The 18,204-nt window shown below is 39.2% G+C and overlaps 1 protein-coding gene across 5 annotated transcripts in view; it reads right to left on the bottom strand.

The window, feature by feature from the left end:
* arhgef28a (Rho guanine nucleotide exchange factor (GEF) 28a) overlaps window positions 1-18,204 on the bottom strand; it is a 78,714-nt gene that overhangs the window by 53,141 nt on the left and 7,369 nt on the right. For 4 of the 5 annotated variants that reach the window (XM_058382677.1, XM_058382675.1, XM_058382676.1 and 1 more), the window contains exons 1-2: window positions 15,449-15,522; window positions 15,329-15,380 (exon numbers count right to left, since the gene is read on the bottom strand). In XM_058382677.1, the coding sequence (XP_058238660.1) occupies window positions 15,329-15,380; window positions 15,449-15,507 (111 nt within the window). In that variant the 5' untranslated portion in view covers window positions 15,508-15,522. Of the gene's footprint in view, window positions 1-15,328; window positions 15,381-15,448; window positions 15,523-18,204 lie in introns of those variants that run through there. The other variant, XM_058382678.1, reaches the window with a different exon arrangement.

The raw sequence follows: 18,204 nt of genomic DNA on the forward strand, positions 1-18,204 counted from the left end.
CTCAGTGCTGAAGGTCCTGGGACACTAACACCACAACTTCTGCATCTTAACAGGTCACATCTGGTCTTGCAACCAATCGGTATGCTTTCTTGAAGAATATAAATACTGCTAGTTTCACTGATATATTTAAAATATTAAAAACAATAGATGCTAAATAAAATGTTAAAAATGTAGACTTTATGACTTTCCCAGGACAAGCCACTTGACCATGCAGCATGAGCTCAAAATACTGCAAGGGTGTAAAAGAGTACTTTTTACTACTCTGCCCTCAAGAGCTGAAGCATAATCTTCTTAAGGATCTAAAACAACCTTGTTATTAATGTCCTTTACTAGAGATCATCACTGATGACATTTTCTTTGATCACACTGCACCTGACTGTGCTAGTTTTTCAGTTATTCTGATCCTGATAAATCTTCTTCATAATCAGATAAATGAAGATGTATAGTCAGATCCATAAATCTTTTGTATATATATTGAAAATAAACTCAGAGTGCAGACTTTCGTCTTAATGGTAATTGCATCCAAATCATCTGAGCAGTGAATTACAGACTTTTGACATGTGGTCTCCTCTTTTTCAGTGACCAAAGCTAACTGCTCATCTGTTCCATGGCCAGATGTGTATTATTCCCCTCATTATTTCATGTACAAGGTAGTAGAATAAAGCTCTAGATTTCATTGTGTAGTATTTGCATGAGGAATCTGTTGCTGTTAAACACTTAATATGAAGTCCAGTGAGCTGTCACTGCTCATGAAGCAAGTAATCGTGAAGACAGTGAGGAGTCGATGAGAGAGGTCAGAGGAGAATGACCAGCCTGGTTTGAGCTGTTGCAACTAAACTAACCACTCTGTATAACAGCACAACACAAAAACTTTCAGCCAGATGGGCTTCAAACTCAGACAACCGCATCAACGTCCACAAGAATCTGAGGCTACACTAGGCACAGGCTCACATAAATTGGACAGTTGCCTGGATTTTTTGTTTTTGAGAGAGGGGAAGATTAAATATAAATATATATATATATATATATATATATATATATACACACACACTCTCTGTCTAATTTAATAGGAATGTCTAATTTATAGAGTTATCTAACCAGTCTGTTTGATCTCTGTGAGGTTGACTGTGGCATAGATGTTGGTGCCAGAACTGGCTGGTTTGAGTATTTCATATAACAGTGCTTTTACTTCCTGAGAAAGCTGGAGAAAGTTCACCTGTCTCCCCAATACCTTAACAAGTTTTTATCGCTGCATCACTGAGAGAATCCTGACCAGAGCTCCATCCTTGTGAAATTCACCACATCATTACTGCCCAACTACCGGCCAATGAACATCTTCACCACAGTAGATGTCTGCATAGAGCACACATCATCCTCAATGATGTCTTTCATCCCAGTCCCAAACTGTTCAACCTCCTTTCTTCCAAGAGAAGATACAGGAACATTCACACCAGAACCAGAAGGCTCAAGGCCAGCTTCTTCCTCAAAGCCATTAACCACCTGACCTCCACACTACACCTTTCAACCACTGATGTTTTACTGCCTGCTCCTCTATTTGGCACTGTATGTTCTATAATATTTCTGAATAATTGTAGAATTTTTGTATATATGCTTAATTATCTTAACATCTGTAGATTATTTGTACTGTATCTTGTACATTATCCATGGGTAATCTGGGTAATATTGTATATGCCCATTGTATATCTCATATGTAAAACTATAACAAAATAAAATGGTTATTAGTAATTATGGAATAGAAGAAGAAGAAGAAGGAATAAATGAATGAATGAATGAATGAATGAATCAATCAATCAATCAATCAATCAATCAATCATTCGATAAAAAAAATCAATCTTTTTTCCCAGGCTTCAATTGTCCAGTTTCAGTGAATCTGCTTTTGCTGTTGCTCATCCACCAAAAGGTTTGTTGTTTTATGCATTTTGAGTTGCTTTTCTGCTCATCGCAACTGTAATGAGTGCTTATTTGCTTATTTTACCATAGACTTCCTGTCTGCTCAGTGCAGTCTGGTCATTCTCCTCTGATCTCTCTCATCATTAAGGTGTTTCAGCCTGCAGATCCTCTGCATGCAGGGCATTTTTGGTTTTGGCAATATTCTGTGTAAATGCTAGAACCTGTTGTGTGTGAAAATCCCAGACCAGCAGTTTCTTAAATACTCAAACCATCCAGTCTGACAACAACAAGCATGCCACAGTTAAAACCACCGAGATCACAATTTTCCCCATTCCGATGGTTAATGTGAACATTATTCAAAACTACTGGCCTATATCTGTGTGATTTTATGCATGGTGCTGTTGCCACATGATAGGATGAATGAGTAGGATGAGTAAGTAGTCAGAATCTTGTTATAACTTGTTATGAATTTTACTGGGTTGTGGATTTTATTTTGCATGGACATGAACTACCATTACACCCATCAGTTAACACTTGACAAACTGTAAAAATGTTCTTAGAGATTTTTTAAAATGCATTTCAACCAAAAAAAAAAAAAAAGTGTTCAGATTTGCTGTGGCACTCCACAACGTGGTCAGGTGCATCCTGGCTGGTTTAATTATGCTCAAGATGTGTCTGGAATTTGACTGGAGTCCATTTTTCGCAAGCTGCATTGATTAGACTTTCGTTTGGAAAAGGTTTAGAGCCCACAATTAACACTGTCAGAACAAAAACCAGGCCATGGGCCTTGGTCAGGGAGGTAAGAAAGAACCCTCCAGTCACTCCAGGAGAGATCTAAAAGTCCAATGCAGAGATGGAGAACATGCTGAACGGATAACCGTTTCTGTCACACTTGATAAATCAGAGCTTTGTGGCAAGACGGAAGCCAGTGTTGAGTATAAGGCATACTGATTGCATAAAGGGCTCTGGCAACATGTGGAAAAAAATTCTTTGCTCTGATGAGATGGAAACTCTTTGGGCAGAAAAGCAAGCATCATGTCTGGCAAAAAAACATCACCTGGTTAATACCATCCCTACAGTGAAACATGGTTGTAGCAGAGTCATGCTATGGGTGTGCATCTCAGCAGCAGGGACAGGGAGAATGGAAAGAATGAATGAAAGAAGAAAACCTCCTCCAGAGCACATGACAACCTCAGACTGGTGTGACAGTAGAACATTCAACACGACAATGACCCTAAGCATACAGCTGAAACAACAAAAAACAAGAGTGGCTTTAGGGTAAATCCCTGAAAGTCCTTGAGTGGTCCAGTCCATACCCAGATTAAACCCCAATCCAACATCTGTGCAGAAGCCTGAAGATGTTCACAGACGCTTCCCATCCAATCTGACGAAGCTTGACAGGATCTGGCATGAATAATGGGATAAACTGGCCAAATCCAGGTGTGCAAAGCTTGTAGAGACAAATCCAAGAAGACTTGCAGCTGTAAATGCTGACAACGAGGCTTTTACAAAGAACTGAAAATAATTTTGTGAATAAGAGATTGTACTTTTTGATTTTGAATTATTCTGAAAACTGGGGAAAAAAAGTTTCACATTGTCATTATGGGATGTTAAGTGGGGACTGATGGGTAAACATGGCAAATTCTATCCATGCACAATCACATCCACAACACAAAGGGGTCTGAATACTCTGGAAATCCACTGTATATAAAAAATATACTTTGATCTTATTGTGGCTCAACATGTTATTAAGATCATGAAACCACAGATCAGATAAAACCTTCCAAGATGTTGAAAGCACAACTAGATCTCAAGGCATGCTCCAGTTTGGTGAAGTACCAGTGCCAAAGCCTTAGTCAGAGTCCTGAAATGCCCTCATTGTTTGGTAATATCTCTGTTGTTATAGCTGTACAGGACGGTGGCAGAAAAACATCCAATTCTTGTCCTCAAAGTTACATAAATGTCACAGCTACTTCACTGGCTGTCCTTCAGAGGGCCACTAATGCAGCGCTGTAGGTCTCAATTCTCACTACACTAATGAAAAAAAAAAAAAAAAAAAATATATATATATATATATATATATATATATATATATATATATATATATATATATATATATATATATATATATATATATATTCCCCCCCCAATATTTGCAAGTAAAATGTAAGTTTATGCTCTGCTTCTCAGGCACTTTATAATTTCAAACAAATCTCTTCCTAATTATATTAAAATTAACTTAAGCAGAAATAAAAGGGCAGTTAGTTTTCAGAATGTGGTTATGATTAGGTTCTAATCAAGGAGTAGATTACGATCTTGCCAAAAGGCAGCAGCCTAAACATTTCTGTATGGCAGAGTACAGAGCAATCTCAAATAAAACCGGTGCTAAATTATGATACTCTGGACAAAAATTACAGCATACTAGATTACTAAAACTATTTTAAAAAGCAAAAGACATAAAATAGGAAAATTTACTTGAGTCTGATTTGATTTCTCCTTGATGCACAGAGGGCAGAAAGAGTGTGAGTTCACTGCTGCTCGAATGCCAGACATATTAGTTTATTCTCAATGAGGCATATTAACTAGGACCTTTTTATTTCATGATGCAGGTGGGAGCTCTGACCACGCTAGAGCCAGTTCTCCTAAAGCTAAATCCATGGAGAAACCATACTTTACACTGCAGCAGAAAGCCGAGAGAAAAGAGGCAAGTCACAGCAACAACCATAATGTAAACCTGTAGAAAAAATGTATTGTCAAAGCCCTGGTCCTGAAGAAGTGATCGGCCATGTCACAGTCAGATAGGCAGCCTAGCTTGTAGAAAAGTTTCCTTATAAATTGTGTGCTCAAGTCATTATTATTACAAAACTATTGTTATGTCAGAAACTACCACAGCAGCGCTAATGACAGCCACGACACATATACAGATCACTGATGCACTTTGTGTGCTCACTCACTCACACACACACTCACTCACACTCACACTCACTCACACTCACACTCACACTCACACTCACACTCACACTCACTCACACTCACACTCACACTCACTCACACTCACACTCACACTCACACTCACACTCACACTCACTCACACTCACACTCACACTCACACTCACACTCACACTCACACTCACTCACTCACACTCAGTGAATTTTGCAGCCAATCTTATATATAGGTGTTGTTTTGAATAGGGAAAAAAACATGGAACCTAGAGGAAGCCACTCAAGCACAAAGAACAACAGAGTAACCCAAACTCAGAATCTCCTGCCTCCATTAAGATTATGCACTATATGTCTTGCTGTGTTGATAATGTCTGTTTACCCACATGACCAGACCTGCTATTAGCTTCCCTCACTAATGCTCTGCAAAACCTGTCTTTAGTGCTAAGACCTGCTAACAACTCCTCAGAAGCAATCCCATCCTCTCATCAGGCAAATGAGAATCGTTTACATCAGTAGTGCTTGAAAGGCTTTGGAGACATCTAACCCAAACACGTTTCATCCCACTTCAGCAGTGTCTAAACATTCATATTACAAATCCAAAAGATGGTCCTTTGCTAAATATTTTGAATATAAATATAAAAATGGACACTTGTATATGAATATATATGTTTAACAAAGGTTTCTCTATATTATAATTTTTTTATCCTGCACTTGAAGGCTCTTAAAAATGTTCCAGACTCGTACCCTAATCTCATCAAACCTTAAATGAACACATATGGAGTTTGCTAAGGTCATTGGAACTGATTGGAAGTGGGATGCATTGCCAGATGGAGATTTATAATCGAGCTAAATCACCAATAAATGTAATTATAGTCATACAGAAAAGGTCTTTCGGCAAAGTAACCTACTGAATGCTAGTGAATAAGCCATTCTGCTTCCAAAGGCCCTTGTTAGGATACTTGGCATGAGGAACCTCTGTCAAGTTCCAGGATACTCATGAGCAAATTCTCACTGCTTTGGCCAAGACAGTCATCCTTAGATGTTCTTGCAGGACAATAATTCAAAGCATTCTTTCGGATCCACACAAATACAGCTCACAGACCATAAAACCTTTAGAAATTCAGATCGTTTCAGAAATGACTATCCCAGACTCTAGGCTAGAGCTCACTGAACTCCAGAAAAAGTTACTCTCTGCTAGAAGAGCACTACTGCAGACTCTAGGAAGTCAAGATGGATGACTGAAAAGTCATACAAGTTTACAGGCTAATAGAATGATATGGTTGTATAGGTGTCATGATCTAAGGGAAAAAAAATATGTTTTAACTAGCTGACTGTAAAGATCATGTTTGGTTAAAGTGACAGTTAGTAGTAAATGCAGTCAGTCTGCATAAAGATATCCAAAACACTGCTAGCTATGCATGATTTCCTCAAACAGTGATTGTTATGCTTTAATACAATTACTGGATATATTAATATCTGTTAAAATAGTTTGTTTGTTTTTTTTTTCGTGAAATGTTTCCCAGATGCAGTGCATTTAGAAATTATTAAGACTCCCTTCACTTTTTTCAGTTTTGTTAAGTTGCAGCCTGATACTACAATCGATAGTATATGACAGACAGACAGACAGACAGACAGATAGATAGATAGATAGATAGATAGATAGATAGATAGATAGATAGATAGATAGATAGATAGATAGATAGATAGATAGATAGATAGATAGATAGATAGATAGATAGATAGATAGATAGATAGATACTTTATTCATCCTAATGGGAAATTTACAGTGTAAATGTACAGTGTAAGTTTACAGGGTATGAGGAACCAAGCTTTGTACACCTGAATTGGGGGATTTTCTGTCATTTTTCTTTGCAAATCCTCTTAAGCTCAGTCAGGTTGGATGGGGACCATCATTGGACAGCCATTTTCAGGTCTCCCCAGTGATAAGGTTAAAGTCAGGGCTCTGGCTGGGCCACTCTAGGACATTCACAGGGTTGTCCCTAAGACACTCCTGTGTTGTCTTGGCTGTGTGCTTAGGGCTGCCTTCAGCCCAGCCTAAGGTCCTGAGCACTGTGGAAAAGGTTTTTATTGAGGATATCTCTGCACTTTGCTCTATTCAGCTTTTCCTCAACCCTGCTGCTGAAAAACACCCCCACAGCATGATGCTGCCACCACCATGCTTCACTGTTGGGATGGTATTGGGCAAGTGATGAGCGGTGCCAGACATAATGTTTATAATTGAGGCCAAACAGTTCAATCTTGGTTTCATCAGACCAGAGAATCTTGTTCTTGTCCACACCAAGCGGGCTTTCATGTGTCTTACACTGAGGACAGGCTTTCGTCTAGCTACTCTGCCATAAGCCCAGACTGATGGAGGGCTGCAGTGATGGGTGTCCTCCTGGAACTTCTGGTCCAATCTCTGGAGTTCAGTCAGAGTGACCATCTTGGAAGAGTCCTGGGTTGTGCCAAACTTCTTCCAGTTGAGAATTATAGCTAGCTTCAGTGTAAGAGATTTTTTGGTGTAACAATCCTGTCTCTGATCTCTGTAGGCAGTTCCTTTGACCTCATGGCTTGGTTTTTGCTTTGATATGTATTGTCAGAGGTGAGGCCTTCTATAGAGAATAGAGAATATATAGGTGGACTCCAATCAAGGTGTAGAAACATCTCAGCAATGATGAAGAGAAATGGGAGGCATCTGAGCTAAATTTCAAGTGATATTGCAAAGGGTCTGAATACTTATGTACATGTGATATTTTAGTTTTTCCTTTTCTGTAAATTTACAGACATTTCTAGAATTCTGTTTTCACTTTGTCATTATGGGCTACTAAGTGTAATGTGAGCTAATTTGACTCAGATGGAGCACAGAGTGAAAGTCAAATGTCACCAAGCATGCTCATAGCTTATGTCAAAATTGGACTTAAAGTAGGAGATTTGGACATATTTTTGTTTAACTTGCTGCTAATATACAGATACAACAAAAGTACTAGCAAATCAAGTTAGAAACGCTGCCTTAGCTAAGCACTGGAGTAAAAAACCTGTTGAGATCTACAAACAGCTGAAAATGTAGGTTTGCTAACATGTTAAAACAGCCAGAAGGCATTGTATTATGGGATTAATGGCTTTTATATATTTATATTTATATATATATATATATATATATATATATATATATATATATATATATATATATATATATATATATATATATACACTATATTGCCAAAAGTATTCGCTCACCTGCCTTGACTCGCATATGAACTTAAGTGACATCCCATTCCTAATCCATAGGGTTCAATATGACGTCGGTCCACCCTTTGCAGCTATAACAGCTTCAACTCTTCTGGGAAGGCTGTCCACAAGGTTTAGGAGTGTGTTTATGGGAATTTTTGACCATTCTTCCAGAAGCGCATTTATGAGGTCACACACTGATGTTGGACGAGAAGGCCTGGCTCTCAGTCTCCGCTCTCATTCATCCCAAAGGTTTTCTATGGGGTTGAGGTCAGGACTCTGTGCAGGCCAGTCAAGTTCATCCACACCAGACTCTGTCATCCATGTCTTTATGGACCTTGCTTTGGTCACTGGTGTACAGTCATGTTGGAAGAGGAAGGGGCCAGCTCCAAACTGTTCCCACAAAGTTGGGAGCATGGAATTGTCCAAAATGTCTTGGTATGCTGAAGCATTCAGAGTTCCTTTCACTGGAACTAAGGGGCCAAGCCCAGCTCCTGAAAAACAACCCCACACCATAATCCCCCCTCCACCAAACTTTACACTTGGCACAATGCAGTCAGACAAGTACCGTTCTCCTGGCAACCGCCAAACCCAGACTCGTCCGTCAGATTGCCAGATGGAGAAGCGCGATTGGTCACTCCAGAGAACGCATCTCCACTGCTCTAGAGTCCAGTGGCGGCGTGCTTTACACCACTGCATCCGACGCTTTGCATTGCACTTGGTGATGTATGGCTTGGATGCAGCTACTCGGCCATGGAAACCCATTCCATGAAGCTCTCTGCGCACTGTTCTTGAGCTAATCTGAAGGCCACATGAAGTTTGGAGGTCTGTAGCGATTGACTCTGCAGAAAGTTGGCGATCTCTTTGCACTATGCGCCTCAGCATCCGCTGACCCCGCTCCGTCAGTTTACGTGGCCTACCACTTCGTGGCTGAGTTGCTGTCGTTCCCAAACACTTCCACGTTCTTATAATACAGCTGACAGTTGACTGTGGAATATTTAGGAGTGAGGAAATTTCACGACTGAATTTGTTGCACAGGTGGCATCCTATCACAGTTCCACACTGGAATTCACTGAGCTCCTGAGAGCGACCCATTCTTTCACAAATGTTTGTAAAAACAGTCTGCATGCCTAGGTGCTTGATTTTATACACCTGTGGCCATGGAAGTGATTGGAACACCTGATTCTGATTATTTGTATGGGTGAGCGAATACTTTTGGCAATATAGTGTATATATATATATATAAACTTGAGGAATTTTTACAGCTTTGTAAATTCTGCCTTAGGAAACTTTATTCACGATTGCTATCACAAGTTCATTTTTTGTGCATCCTATTTCTAAATTAAATAACAATATGCTTACTGTTCAATGCACCACTGATCTGGGTAGTAAAGACAAGCACACTACAAACCTCTCTCTGCTCCCTGCCAGTTGAGGGACACGGTGCATGCAGCGGTTGCTGTCTGACTATGCTTTTAAAAAATCATCTTTCTAATCATTAAAATGTGGCTTTCATATAAACAATCATTTTATTTCAGTTACTGTTGCTATTTATTGAGGCTAGTTAACAAATGGCAGACAGTTTATGTTCCACTTTCATTTTATAATAAATTAACTCACCAGGAGTACTGACTATGTAATGGTCTCAGAGTGTGTCTCTCTATTAAAAATAAGAAGGTATATTAACAGTTCTTGGGATCACATTCCCCAGGCTCTGAGAAAAAGTCTATGCCACGGTGCTGGACACAGGACTCCACCCAACAGCTAAACCTATGAGTCAGGAGGAACAATGCTGCTTCTACTCAGACCATGCAATATCAGACCAGTTCTTTTCTCTTGCACAGCTTTGTGAGGGCTTATGGGAGTGTTCGTTAAAAAAAAGACCTAGGATCATATCCCTTGACATTTGTTGTGGTCCAGTAGTATTATAGGGTACTGAGGTCACTACTTTGTGCTATCCAGTCTCAGCACAATGAGAGTTTCCCCTGCAGTTAATGAAATATCATAGTGATTATGTCACAATGTGGTTTTTATCTCATAGATGCCAAAAGTGAAACACAAAAGATTTGTAATTAAAGATTTGTTATTGATTATGAAGGTGGCCCAAGACTCCAACCTCAAAAGAGTGATGGAAAAAGAAAATGTGCCAAATGTGTCAAACTGAACATCTCTATCCTCAAGCTGAAAGAAGATGGCTATAGCGCTGAGGTTACTCCAAATGACACTTAGGCTTACTCTCTGATATCATGCCTCAGTATAAAGAGTTAAGGTGATACAGGCAGGTGTTGCCTCAGGCTGGAAACTGCAGGTGTCATGAGATTACGTCTTGGTTTAGGAATATATGGGAATCCCCAGAATGAGTTATAACATGAGGCTGGCGTTGAGAAGCCTTGACCGAGCCGTGGCAGGAGAAGTGGAAAAATATTATTAAGACATGATTTGATACTATTCCAAAAGCACATTAAGTTAAATGTACAGTTCAGTGTCCCCACAGTACATCTGTTCCCTTCTTGTATGGTTTAATTTGGATTGAAAGTGTGACTTTTTCAGACGAGGTAAAAGGACTAATAGGTGCGATCACACCTTTACTATAATGCATAGATAAGCTACAATCTTCCACAGAAGCCAAATAACAACATAATACTACGAGATGACAGAATAAATCTTCCCTTGGGTACAAATTTGCATTTTGGAAATAAAAAAAATTACTATTCTATTACCTGAAGTGCAAGAAGAACTGAAACAGCACCAACCTTCAGATCACACAGAGAAACTCAAGCGCAGTGATTTACAGCTGTATGATACACACAGGTAAGGGATTTTCCTCCTGAGGCCATATAATGGATATAAAACATAAAGGGAAATGAAATCATTTAAAATGGCCAAGCATTTTAACATACATATCAGAAACCAAGGCACTAAAAATACATTTGAATTCTTATCCACCTTGACCTCTAAATGCAGACTACCTGTGGCTCCATTTCCGTGTAGCTCAATGAAGGTTTATCACATGTTCAAACAAAGACATTTACACGGTGCATTACCAGGCAACAAACTGACAAATGGATATTACAGTAGTTCCTTTATCGTGTTTGCTCATGTCAAACTTTGCGTAGGTTCACATGCTTAGTCCTTCTCGGTGTGGAACTCTTATCCGAGCCGCTCTTTCCTTCGTTTATGTTATTTACTGTATATTGGTTCACTGTTAGTTGAGAGTGAACACACCACCAGACCAAGACAAACATATTACATATCTGGGCTATCAGTTTTGCATTTACAGATGCCCAAAGGAAAAACAAGTTAGCTGTGAAATATAACGGTCACCACCCACACACACACACTTTTCTTATCCAACAGCCACAAAAAGAAAAAATTGCTCTCTCTATTGACCTTTTAAGAAAACGTAATATTTAAAAAGTTTGTGTAAACCTAACACGTGCCAAATGGTTCAGAAATTTCTCTGTGGAACAAAGCTGGGGCATGTACTATATTTTATTTTTATTTTTTTGAAACCCTGACACCTAAAACACTATGCAGTCAAAGTGAGGCCAGGGTCAGGCTGTTGGTAGGAAAGGTTTATATTACTCATAGAAATAATGTGGAAAAAGTGACAAAACTGAGTAAAATACATAAAATACAGTGCATTGCAACATATGAGAATATAAAGAGACTATGGCAACATAAAGGTTTCCGTTAGCAGGAATTCTGGGTTCCCAGGAATTCTATTTCACATTTTATCTCCAACTTCCCAAAAACACACAGGAAGTGGACTGGCAAAACTAAATTGCCGTCAGACGTGAATGTGTATAACTTCAACAAGACTTCATGTTATAAGAAGAATGCATATCCTGGTTATGCATTTGCACTTTTTGTCCATACAGTCTCCAGATATAGAAGGGAAATTCTTTATAATCACACTCTTGGTAGTGAGGATAACTTCCTTTGAGTCTGGATCCACTGAACTGAAGTCTCAGGGAGGTTTTTCTTGCCACTGTGGCCTCTGGCATTGCTCATTGGGGATCAATCCATCAGTTTTTTACACATCTTGTCCCACTGGGTCATGGAGACTCTGGGCACAAGGCAGGAAAACTCTGCACAGGATGTCATTCTATCACATGGAACAATCACACACACACACACACACATTCACAAACTACAGACAAGTTAGAGATGCCAATCAGCCTACAACACATCTTTGGACTGGGGAGGAAACCGAAGAACCCAGAGGAAACCTCATTAAGGATAAATTTCAATAATTATTTATATCCTGAGTTTCTGTAAAGCTGCTATATGGTCATCATTAAAAGCACTATATGAATAAGATTGAATTGAATTCCTGCCTCAGGCCCAGTGCTCCCAGGACAGGCTCCAGATCCACCATGACCCTGACATCAATGTACATCACTACCTTGTTATACTGTTGAGTTAAAATAAATTATCTGTTTTAGTCTAGGTAGTTGCTCAAGCATAACATTTACAAGGACTTTTCCAGCAGGTTAGAACATTCCTCTAGTGACGTATTTAGCTATATTGCTGAGATAGAGTCATGTGTTTCAATTAATGCAGAAATGAACAAAATGTTTATACAAAAATAATACTTTTTTGTGTAGTGGGCCTTAAATGTTTACCATAATGTACACCCTCTGTCTCTATGTCAGAACGTTTTCATAGAAGTTTTCATTGAGCTTTAGAAGTAATTGTTTTTATGATGCGAAACAGTCATTAAAAAAGTAATAAAAGTTATTTGAACTCAAAAGCTCAGACATTGGTGAATATTCTACACTAAAACACACACTTGATCTATTGAATATTTAAGTACACCTGAAAGTATTTAGCACCAATATGTTAACCATTTCCCTCTCTCTCTCTGTCTCTCTCGCACACACACACACCCCAAGTCCATTTTAGCTCCAGTGAATCAGACCGTTTGTCTACTGAGCCATTAGTAGTGCGTTGATATGACGCTGTCCACATGAAACCCTAAAAAGGTCCAGTTGCAATAACAAATCCTCCACATCACCTGCTTAAGAGAGACCACGCCTTACACATGCCCATTCTTTTGCGCTGAGGTCACCAAGCCAGACTGAATCGTTCTCCTGGTTACACTTAAATCCTATTACGGATGAAAGGTTGAAGGGTGGAGTGAATATGAAAATTATTTCAAGCAGCCAGTGCAGCCTTCTGTTTAATTTGTATGCTGGATGCAGTTCAAAAGAGAAATAATTTGCAACGGTATAATTAGTAACGTGTACATTTACAAGATTTAAGCCAACAAGGCCTGATGAATGGAAAGCAATAAAAGTGAATAATAAAAATAATACTAAATGCATTGTGATGTTCACAATAGCGCTGCTTTGAAGTTCACGTTGCTTTGAAAGTCTCATTGTGACATAATGACAATATCTTCTCATAGCATCCTTTGGGGATGTAACAGAATCTGAATGCTTTATTCACAACAGACAGAAAATGTGTTTGAAACCTATACTCTAGAAGCGCTAGCTGTTTAATTTTATGCTGGAGCGAATGAGTAGCAAAATATGACGCTTGCAGGATATTAAAAATAAAAAGACCACTACGCAATGCATTTACTGCATCATTAATAACTGCCCAAGTCACAGAGGTTTACATTTGGCCACTAGTTTATGTTTTATGAAACAAGACAAAATAAATAAAATTAAAATGTTATAAAATTAAATAAAAATAACTGAATGTGTGGAATCTCCAGCTGAGAGAGGTCATGAACTTGAGTGATGTAACTGAGCTCAAGGAACTGTCATAGCCAGAATTCACACAACAGTGTTTCTACCACTAGGTTATTTCTAACTCTAGGTTATTTCCACCTCTAGGTGTTTCTACCACTACGTGATTTCTACCTCTAGGTGTTTCTACCTCTAGGTGTTTTTACCTCTAGGTGATTGGGTGATTTCCACCACTAGGTGTTTTGGTGATTTCTACCTCTAGTTGATTTGGTGATTTCTACCTCTAGGTGATTTCGACCACTAGGTGTTTCTAACTATAGGTGATTTGATGATTTTTACCTATAGGTGATTTCGACCACTAGGTGTTTCTAACTCTAGGTGATTTGGTGATTTCTACCACTAGGTGTTTTTTCCCACTAGGTGTTTCTAACTATAGGTGATTTTTACCACTAGGTGTTTCTACCACTAGGTGTTTCTACCACTAGATAGATAGATAGATAGATAGATAGATAGATAGATAGATAGATAGATAGATAGATAGATAGATAGATAGATAGATAGATAGATAGATAGATAGATAGATAGATAGATAGATAGATAGATAGATAGATAGATAGATAGATAGATAGATAGATACTTTATTCATCCCAAAGGGAAATCTATTAGGTGGTCTAGCAACACATTGAGGCCACAGCAACTCCAGGTTCAAATCCAAACACAGATCCGGATATTTAAAGCACTAAACTGGTCGAGCCAAGCTAGAGATACGGATAATGGCACACAAAATGGACCTTTTATAGTATTTATTTCCCTACTCTAACCAATGTTACTAATGAGGTAGAGGCACTCTGAAGTGAGCCCAAAACAAGAAAATGCTGGGATATTTACACAAGCCAACCACTGTGCTGAGCATTCAGCTGTGCTATTGTGGCTTATTTCATACCAACTTTTGGGTAGTTACCATAACATGTGGCCAGAAGGTCACTGCAGCACACACTTGCACAAGAACACACACTCACACCTGGACATGTACTCTCACATACACACTCGCGCACCAGCACACACACACACTCGGACATGCACACTTGCATACGCTTACACACACACACACACACGCACACATACACGCACTCTCATGCACTCACTCACACACTTTCATACACACTCACACACATTCACATACATACACATACACACACACACACATCACAGATAACAGCTCAAATAAATGACATTTGGCAGGCAGAGTAAATGAAAGGACAGATCCCATGAGGATGAAGGAAAAAAAGTATAGAATTTCACATGAACAAGGTAAATGAACAGTAACTCAGAAGAGATAAATTTCAAAATACATACTAATAGTGTATAAATATGTAAATGGAAGCAGTGAAGCCAATGCCCTGAAGTACCTAGTTTGTGTGCTCCTATTTTTTTTTTAGTTATTTACATATGTTGTTTATCTCTACATTTTCCAAAGGAGTAAAGAAATATGAGCTGCAGAGAGAAAGAAGCAAAACGCTTGGAACAGGACTGCTTCTCATACTCACGTAAACAGGGACCTCATCTCTGTTCAGCTCCATTAGACCATTACACTCTAATCTGCAAAAAAACAAAGCACTTAGTTTAATACAGGCCAGAGTGGTGGAAATACACGTGTACACACATACCTGCTCAACCAGACACATCTGCAGCAAAGCGCTACGAGTGAAACGCTGCCCAGAAACATATGAGCAAAATTGTGCCGACAACACAATACACCCCTGTACACACACTGCTTAGGAAAACACTGAGAGGACAAATGTCTATTCACTAAAAACAAAACATGACATTCAACTGGGGGGGGGCAGAGAGAGAGAGAGAGAGAGAGAGAGAAAGGGAGACAGAAAGAGTGAGAATGAGCAAGAGAGAAAGAGAGAGACAGAAAGAACATGAGTGAGTGAGCAAACGACAGAGAGAGAGAGAGAGAGAGTGTGAAAGTGTGTGAGAGTGGGGGGTGAGCAGAAGGGGGGGGGGGGCAGAACGAGCATGAGTGAGTGACCAAAGGACAGAGAGAGAGACAGAAAGAGGAGCGAGAGAGAGAGACAGACAGACAGAAAACGAGAGAATTAGCAAAAAGGAGAGAGAGAGAGAGAGAGAGAGTGTGAAAGTGTGTGAGAGTGGGGGGTGAGCAGAAGGGGGGGGGCAGAACGAGCATGAGTGAGTGACCAAAGGACAGAGAGAGAGACAGAGAAAGAGGAGCGAGAGAGAGAGACAGGCAGACAGAAAACGAGAGAATTAGCAAAAAGGAGAGAGAGAAAGAGAGAGAGACAGACAGAGATGGAAGAGAGAAAGAGCATGAGAGAGAGAGAGCAAAAGGGGGAGAGAGAGAGCGAGAGAGAGACTGCAAATAGTAGTCAAAAGAACAAAAGGACTATAGCAGAGCCCAGGACTGTAATTTGTTAGTGGGAAGATTCACTGGCTAGTTTTCCACACAGAAGGAAAGCCTTTGCATAAACTTGAATAAAAATCTAATAGCGTTCAGGATGCTGCAAAAAAATGACTGCTCTGTAAGTTAAAACATCTTGAATCTGGGTGGACAAATCAGTAGCCCGGGGATCCGGGACAAGGATATTTTTTGTCCCTGGCTCTTATTGGGGTTTTTGTGCTAGCAGACAAATAGGTTTAACAAACTGCTTCCAGATGACTTACAAAAAAGCATTCGGTATGTAAACCTTCCATCCAGGTTAAAGAAATCACTGCGGCGACGGCGGAGAAGCTGAGCTAAAGATACAAGACTCTACTCTGTGCTAGAGAATAAAGCCTTCAAAAACATGTCAAACGGAGCAATGTTAGGATCTTTTCATTTATTAACAAATTATTTATCATTCAATTCATTTGTAAAGTTTCACTTGTAGCACTTTTAGTGTTTTAATCAAAATAGAAACCTAAGGCACATAATCAGGCAATGCTTCATTTAGATATAATCATAGAGATAAGATATCAAGACACCACAATGTCGAGAAGATTTTTCACACAATTACACCACTAGGGAGCTTCCTGGTTTAAAGGCTAGTCATTTATTTTTCCTGGGCAACCAAAACATTCATTTGCACGGCAGGATAGATAATAAATATAGGATTTGTCCACTCATGTAAATATAAGCCATTTCATCTGTCTCACACTAGGATTATTCTAAAATGATAAGATCGTTCAACCAATTCAGTTCTTACTGTGCTGGCAGCTCAATGAGAGAGAGATCAACAATCTGCCAATGCAATAAGATCCTTTGAATTGATCCTTCTAGAATAATCCTAGGTTTATATATTCCTCATAAGAAATGGATACTTCAAGGAGATAAAATGAGCATTTTAATTAGAAAGAGGAATTGACAACAACATAAAAGTCTAAGATCCAGGCCAAGAAAACTTAATCTGCGCTAATTATGTACAAACTTATCATAATCATGAATAAGAGTTAAAAATAAACATGCAGACATTATGTTTTTTTTATCTGCAGCTTCAGCTTCTTTTATCAGACATCTAATTTCACTGTTAATGTTAAGCTGAAATTTGGGGTTTAAAGAAATAGTCAATTTACAATCTGTTGACATTTGCACAATTTATCTCATTTACAATAACACACACTGACACAAAGTACTGATTGATTGCTTTCAAAATAAATGTAGACATTCTGCAGTCTGCTTCCAGCTCCACTGTTACACTGCTAGAACCTACAGCTCCACACGAAAGGCATGAATCATTCAGAGAGATTACTGCAGAGGCATGCTCACTATACCATAGTTGCTTGCCCTTCAAACTTGTGTTGATAAATGTAACCCTGCACAATGTCTTCACACACACACACACAGACACCAACTCATTAATACTTCATGATGATGCAAAATGAGATGGATATCAACACCACAGGTGGAGAAATCCAGGAAGGCCATGTAAACATACTGCCTCTTGTTCTTTGTGTGCGTGTGTGTGTGTGAGAGAGAGTGTGTGTGTGTGTGTGTGAGAGACAGAGACAGAGAGCGAGAGACAGAGAAAGAGAGAGCAAGGACAGAGGGACAGAAAGAGAGAGCGAGAGAGAGAGAGAGAGCGAGAGAGAGAGAGAGAGAGAAAGAGAGAGAGACAGACAGAAAGAAAGAGAGAGTGAGTGAGAGAGGACTAAAGAGAGGGGAAAGGCCTAGCTGAGCTGGGAACACATCCTCCTTTCCTCTTGAATGCAGTAAAGCTGATAACAAATCACTAACTTGGATTTAATGACATGTTAAACAAAACAGTGGCCTGATATTTCTCCTTGCTTCCTCCCATTTATTGAGCAGATAAAATGTCCTGCAACACCATTCAATCATTGGGAATAATTTGATTTCATGTAGACAGGAAACAAATGGATAATTCGGCTCAAGATCTTTTTTTTTTGCAAGGATATGCAACAA

This window comes from Hemibagrus wyckioides, linkage group LG28, assembly GCF_019097595.1.
Source record: "Hemibagrus wyckioides isolate EC202008001 linkage group LG28, SWU_Hwy_1.0, whole genome shotgun sequence".
Lineage (NCBI taxonomy): Eukaryota > Metazoa > Chordata > Actinopteri > Siluriformes > Bagridae > Hemibagrus > Hemibagrus wyckioides.